This window comes from Galendromus occidentalis, unplaced genomic scaffold, assembly GCF_000255335.2.
Source record: "Galendromus occidentalis unplaced genomic scaffold, Mocc_1.1 scf7180000077299, whole genome shotgun sequence".
NCBI lineage: Eukaryota > Metazoa > Arthropoda > Arachnida > Mesostigmata > Phytoseiidae > Galendromus > Galendromus occidentalis.
The window spans coordinates 1-6,378 of record NW_003805287.1 but is presented as its reverse complement, the minus strand read 5'-3'; the positions used below and the strand labels follow the sequence as shown (position 1 = coordinate 6,378).

Here is a 6,378-nt window from a genome sequence, read left to right as displayed (position 1 = left end):
GATGAAGCTGAGGACATGGCAATGCACATAGCGAATCTTCAGAAATTGTTGGTCGATCTGAATTTGGAGCTGGAAAAGCACATGGAGAATCAGCTTTCGGAGAGAATCCTCGTCGGTCGTGTTCTGTCTACTCTGGGGAAAGATTTCAACCACTTCAAGGTAGTGTGGGAAACAATCAAGTCCGGAGAGCAAACCGTGAATCTGCTGATGGAAAAATTGTGCAACATCGAGATGAGGGATTCAAATCGAGAGGGTCAGGCATTCGCGGCCAGCGAACCGGGGAAGCCTAAGCAGCCGAATGCCTCAGCACAGCGAGAAAGCAGGATTTCGCAGAAGAAGAAACGTTTCCCCTGTAGGAAGTGTCACAAACTGGGCCACTGGGCAGCCGAGTGTACATCGCCGACAGAGACAACGAATAAGACAGGTTTCCTGTGCAATGCCTTCAATGCGTGCATCGGCGAAGAATACAAAGACCAGTGGATCTGCGACAGTGGAGCGTCTGTCCACATCACCAATGGCAACACCTGCTTCAAGACGTATACTACGTTCGATCTTCCGAAGCAGATGTACCTCGGTAAGAGGGGCATGTTCATGGAAGCCCTGGGTGAGGGGTCGATCGGGATAAAGCTGCGCAGCGGCGATCGCTGGGTCGAAGGAGAGCTTCTGAACGTCTGGTTTGTTCCGGAAGCAAGTGTAAACCTTTTCTCAGTGAAAGCTGCGGTGAAGAACGGTTACGCGACGACAATCACTGAAAGCTCCGTCACGATTCGGCCAATAGAAGGCAGTGGCTTGGAGGCACAGGGACATGAGCAAGGAGGATTGTACGTGTTGGACATCCGAACCATCCCGTTCGGCTCGGAGGAGATCAGTCTTCTGGCTTCGAGAGATGTTCTTCAGGTGTACCACGAAAGGCTTGGACATCAGAATAAACAACACGTGAGGGAAGTCCTCAAGAAAATGGGAATCGGACTACCGACGAAGACTGACACCTTCTGCGACGGCTGTGCCGTTGGTAAGATGCATCGATTGCCCTTCAGGTCTCGGCCAAGTCAGAGCAACAAAGTCGGGGAGCTGATTCACGCCGACGTAAACGGTCCGATGTCGGTCTCGTCGGTCGGAGGCTCGAGATACTTTGTCTGTTTCAAGGACGACTATAGTAAGTTCCGCCGAGTTTTCTTCATGACAAACAAAAGCGAAGTGTTCGAGTCGCTTGAAACTTTCCTAAACGAGGCGAGGACTGACGGACATACAGTCAAGGCATTCCGGAGCGATGGTGGGAGCGAATTCGTGAATTCAAGAGTGTCTCAGCTACTTTCCAGGCACGGAATCCGACCGCTGATCTGCCTTCCTTATACAACTCAAGTGAATGGTTCCGTTGAGCGAGAGAACCGCACTGTCGTCGAAGCCGCGCGGTCTATGCTGAATTCAACGGAATTGGCCAGATCCCTCTGGACCGAGTCGTGCAACACAGCGGTGTGTTTCTTGAACCTAGCTGCCTTTGTCGTCCGTCGACGGCAAGTCGCCATTCGAACTCTGGTATGGACGACAAGTCAGCAGCATAGGTCATCTCCGAATATTCGGAACTGAATGCTATGTCTTCACCGAAGATCGCTTCCGGAGGAAGTTTGATGACAAGGGAGGATTGGGATTCGTCGTGGGATACGTGATTGACTTTGATGGTCACAGAGTCTGGGTTCCGTCCCTAAATGGAATCGTCTGCACACGTCATGTAAGGTTCAAAAACGAGATCACCTGCAATAGTCGAGACAATATCAATCATGTCGAGATAGAGACCAAACATGTTCACGGTCAAACGAATGAGCTCGAGGCCGCCACAACGGAGACAACGTCCTCGGAGAAGACTCAAGATGGAGAAACGCAAGCGGAATCAGACGGAGAGTTCGAGGATGCCTTGGAAATCTCAGCGGCTCCTCGGGAAGCCGGTGAAGAGATGAGTGCTCGGGATGAGCAAAATGCTCTCAACGATATACCGGATTCCGACACGGTGCCTCCGGGAGACAGTGAGGAGGACTCCCAAAGCATTCGAGCTGATGAGACCAACGTGGGTCTGAGGAGAAGTACCCGCGTGTCCAAACTGCCGTCAAGATACTCCGCAGAGGATTTCGCACTTCTGACGTTCTGTCCCACGTCGTACGACGAGGCCATGAAGAGCGCAGAGAAGGAAAAATGGATGGATGCTTTCCGAGAAGAGCTCGATTCTATCCGTGAAAACGACACGAGATCTGTGACTCTATACGTTGATAATGCCAGTGCAGTGAAGCTCGCGAAGAACCCCGAGTTCCATAAACGTACGAAACATATTGAGACCAGGCATTTCTTCGTTCGAGAAAAGTTCTTAGAGGGGCACCTGATTGTGAAACACATCGAAGGTCTTAATCAAGCCGCTGATATATTTACGAAACCATTGGACAAGACACGTTTTCAATTTTTAAGAGATAAGATCGGCGTTCAGCCAAAAGATTTGTGGAGGAAGTGTTGAGACGAACAAATATTTGACTTTGTGCTGTAATCTAAATAATTCTTAGGAAAGCCCGCTGCGGTAGACAATAACCCTGATAAGAGGTATCGTTCAACTCGAAGAATTAATGCGCGCACTCGAGCCGAGTAAGCGTATGCGTAAGCAACTGACGCCGCTCTCATTCCTAGAAACTCCCGAAGTTCGATCATAAAACAGTTAGCTTTGGACTTAGTTCCAACACTCCCCACGTGACACGCACCATTTGGAATGTCTTGATCGCGCTCGATCCGGGGGCCCGCCATAGGAAACGGAAGAACGGCTGATCCGTTGCGTTGACCGCGATCCTCATGTAGGCACGCGGAATATCGGTGGACAAGGCGATCGGGTGCGACCTGGAGTTGAGAAGGAAGGAGACAAGGTCGGGGTTGAGATTCGGACCGGGAAGTAAATGATCGTTCAATGACGTGGCTCCCTTTTGTTTTGCTGAGCAGTCAAATACAATCCGCCACTTCTCCTTGCCGCTGGAAGACGTCACCACCTCGGGATGAGGCGTAAAATCGGAGCCATCGACTGCGGAGAACTCCGCCGGCTCGAGGTTCTGGATCTCGACCGCGAATCCTTCGTCAACGAATTTCATGAGCTCAGTATGGTAACGCTGGTATTTGTCTGGCTCGAGAAATGTAGATGATGACGCGGATACTTGAGTTCGTTACCGGAACTGGGGTTCATTATTGTTTCCACAATTGGGCGCGAAGCCAGATGGCGCTGTCAGGATGGCGCTAGATAGGAATCCTACATCCTCCATATCTTAATGGAATTATTTTTTGTTTGCTTACATCTTATTAGTTATTCGAGTGCTAATCACATCCGCGGTTATGAACAATATTTATGAATAGCGGTTGCGTTTAAGATCACTCAGGTTTCGAATTCTCTCAGAGCGCCGTGGGGTGATCGGAGTTTCTGACTTTCTTTTTCGGACGTATTAAGGGGGTTTTCCTGGTCGGTATGAGTTGCGGGAGCCGGGATTCGAGCTTCCGGGTCGGTGGTGCCTGTGCTCGCAGATGGCTCATGTTTCTTCGGTACATCCCTCCGTTTGTTAAGTCCTTCACTTCGTAAGACCGTGGCACGTTCAACACTTTTACAACGATTTCCCGGCGTTCCAATTTTTTGTCTTCGGGTCTAAGATTCTCACTTTCTCATCGGCTCTCAGAGGGCTGCGGTCGTGTGCTGTACGATCATACTCTTTCTTTTGCTGTTTTCGAATTTTTTGGAGCTCTTTTCGGACGATTTCCGGTTTCACGACGCGTGGTTGTAGCTGCGACTTGAGTGTTGGTACCAGAGTTCGCGGTTGCCGCGACATTAGGCGCTGACACGGCGATTTCAAGAGTTCTGTTCTCGGGGTCGACCTGACCTCGAGCAGAGCGTTGTAGAAATCTGGAGTTCCGTATTTGACCTTTTTTAAGAGTCTTTTTGCCTCCTGCACAGCCCTCTCGGCCATAGAGTTGCTTTGAGCGTAGAGCGGGCTGCTGGTCCTATGTGAAATGTCGAACCTGCGAAAAAGTTTCTGCAGGTCGTCATTTACGTACTGCGTCGCGTTGTCTGACCGGAACACCTCGGGGTAGCCGTGTCTCTGGAATACTTCCCACAATGCTTTTATGACGGCGCTCGCCGACATGCTCGGCAGACGCGTGATTTCCCAGAAAAAACTGTAGTGGTCAACAATGACCTGATAGTTTTCTCCCTCGTGGTGCAAGATGTCCGCGCTTACGATTTGCCACGGGTATGTCGGGATCTTACTCGAGATGAGGGGTTCTTTGGGAATCCGGTGATGATCGCGTTGGCAACCCTCGCAGTTTTGTACTCGTATTTCAATGTCTCGGTGGATAGTGGGCCAGTATATGGAGCCCTGACTTCTTCTCTGCATGCTCTGCGCATTTCGATGTGATGCATGGAGCTGATCGAGGACCTCTGCTCGTCGGTTGGCAGGTACGATGATTCGCCCGGTTCGCAACACGAGACCCTTGTAAACATGGATCTCGTCTCTGTATGGCCAAAATCGCCATATCTTCTCAGGCACCTCCTTCTTATCATTTGGCCAGCCACGTTGATACATGTTCTTGAGCTCGGTTAGCTCAGGATCATTGTCGGTGTCGTTCACGTATTCCGCCAACCTTTCGTCAGATATTGCTATGGATGCCACTGCCTTCATATTTGCACTGTCCACCGTTTCTTTGTTGTTCCGTATTCTGGACAGGAAATCCGCCACGGGGATCTTTTTTCCTGGTTTGTACTTGACCCTCAGACCGTACTTCTGCAATGATAGCCAGTACGGCTGAAGACTGAAAGGAACCTTCTCGAAAGCCTTTGTGAATATGCTCTCAAGAGGCTTGTGGTCCGTCTCTACCGTGATGTCCGTGTGGCCGAAAATGTAGTAGTGGTACTTCGAGCATCCGTTAGCGATCGCTATCATTTCCTTCTCGATCTGCGGGAGCTTCTGTTGCGCCGCTGAGAGCGCCCTGCTGTTGTAGGCGACCGGCCTACCGTCCTGGAGCAAAACCGCTCCCACAGCAAATTCAGAAGCATCTACGCTCAGCACCACCGGTTGGCTAGGATCGAAAAAACGCAGCACCGGTGCCCTCGTCAAGCTTTCTTTCAAGACCTCGAACGCTTTTTGTTGCTCACTTGTCCACAGGAACTCCACATCGTCCTTTACCAGATCTCTGAGAGGCTTTGTCTTTTCGGACATGTTTTCGATGAAACCTCCAACGAAATTGACAACGCCAAGAAAACGTTGAAGCTCTTTCTTATCACTCGGTGTCTCGAAGGCCTGGATATGCTCGATTCTGTCAGGGTCTATTCGGAATCCATTTCTGCTAACAATGTGCCCGAGATACCTCACCGACGTCTTGTTGAAATGACATTTACTCGGGTTGAGGACAAGACCGATTTCTCGGCATCGCTGCAGCACTCCCTCAACCCGTTCCTGTTGCTGTTCCTTTGTCTCACCCCAGATTATTATGTCATCGATGTAAGGGATCACGCCGTCCATGTCGCCGAAGATCTCGTCCGTGACTCTCTGAAATTCGTCGCTTGCTGTCGTTATTCCGTAGGGAACCTTCAGAAATCTATACCGGCCGAACGGGGTGATGAATGTGCACAGATATGATGAAGCCGTCTCCAGCTTGAGCTGCCAGAAGCTTTCATCTGCATCGAGCGTCGTGAAATATGCAGCCTTAGCCATCTTACATTGGATCTGCTCCAGCCGCTTTGTGGGGTGTGGCCCACGCTGGAGCGCCTTGTTGAGATGCTGGGGGTCGAGACAAAGTCTGATCCGGCCGTGAGCCTTCGGAACCACCACAATATTGCTGACAAACTCCGTCGGCGTGTTCACTTTTGCAACGACCCCGTTCTTGATCATTCTCGCGATTTCTTCTTTCACGGCCTTCTCCTGCGAGACTGGAATTTTTCTGCACGGATTCACCACCGGGACGTAGTTTTCCTTTAACTTCAACTTCACCTCAGCTCCTCTTATCGTGCCGGGCCCTCTGAACACTTCGGGAAAGCGTTCCATCCACCTGGTTTTGTCTTTATCCTCACTTACTGCTCGGACTCGTCGGATCAGACCCAGTGCTTCGGCTGTGTCGCCGCTGATGGTCGGCAGCAGACTCGAAGTCACCACAAAGAATTTTTCCACCAATTCCTGTGACTTGTACGCGATTGGAAGGTGAACACACTCGGTCGTCATGTGCTCGTCGTTAAAGTAGGAGATTAGTTTGGTCTTCGAACTGTGCAACTTCGCCGATCTGTTCGTTTTGAGAAGCTCGTCGACGAGACACTTGGGCAACAAACAACATTCCGCCCCCGTACTCTACTTGCCACGACAACTCTTTCACCTCCTA

At 50.7% G+C, this 6,378-nt stretch overlaps 1 protein-coding gene across 1 annotated transcript; it reads right to left on the bottom strand.

Annotated features, from left to right (window-relative positions):
* Positions 1-2,684: 2,684 nt before the first annotated feature.
* On the bottom strand, positions 2,685-6,282 carry LOC108864099 (uncharacterized protein K02A2.6-like; the record flags this gene model as incomplete). The annotated part of the gene is made up of 3 exons (XM_018639064.1): positions 2,685-2,871; positions 2,989-3,145; positions 3,713-6,282. Coding segments are annotated over 3 exons (2,914 nt in total), but the record flags the coding sequence as incomplete, so codon positions are not given.
* Positions 6,283-6,378: the final 96 nt, after the last annotated feature.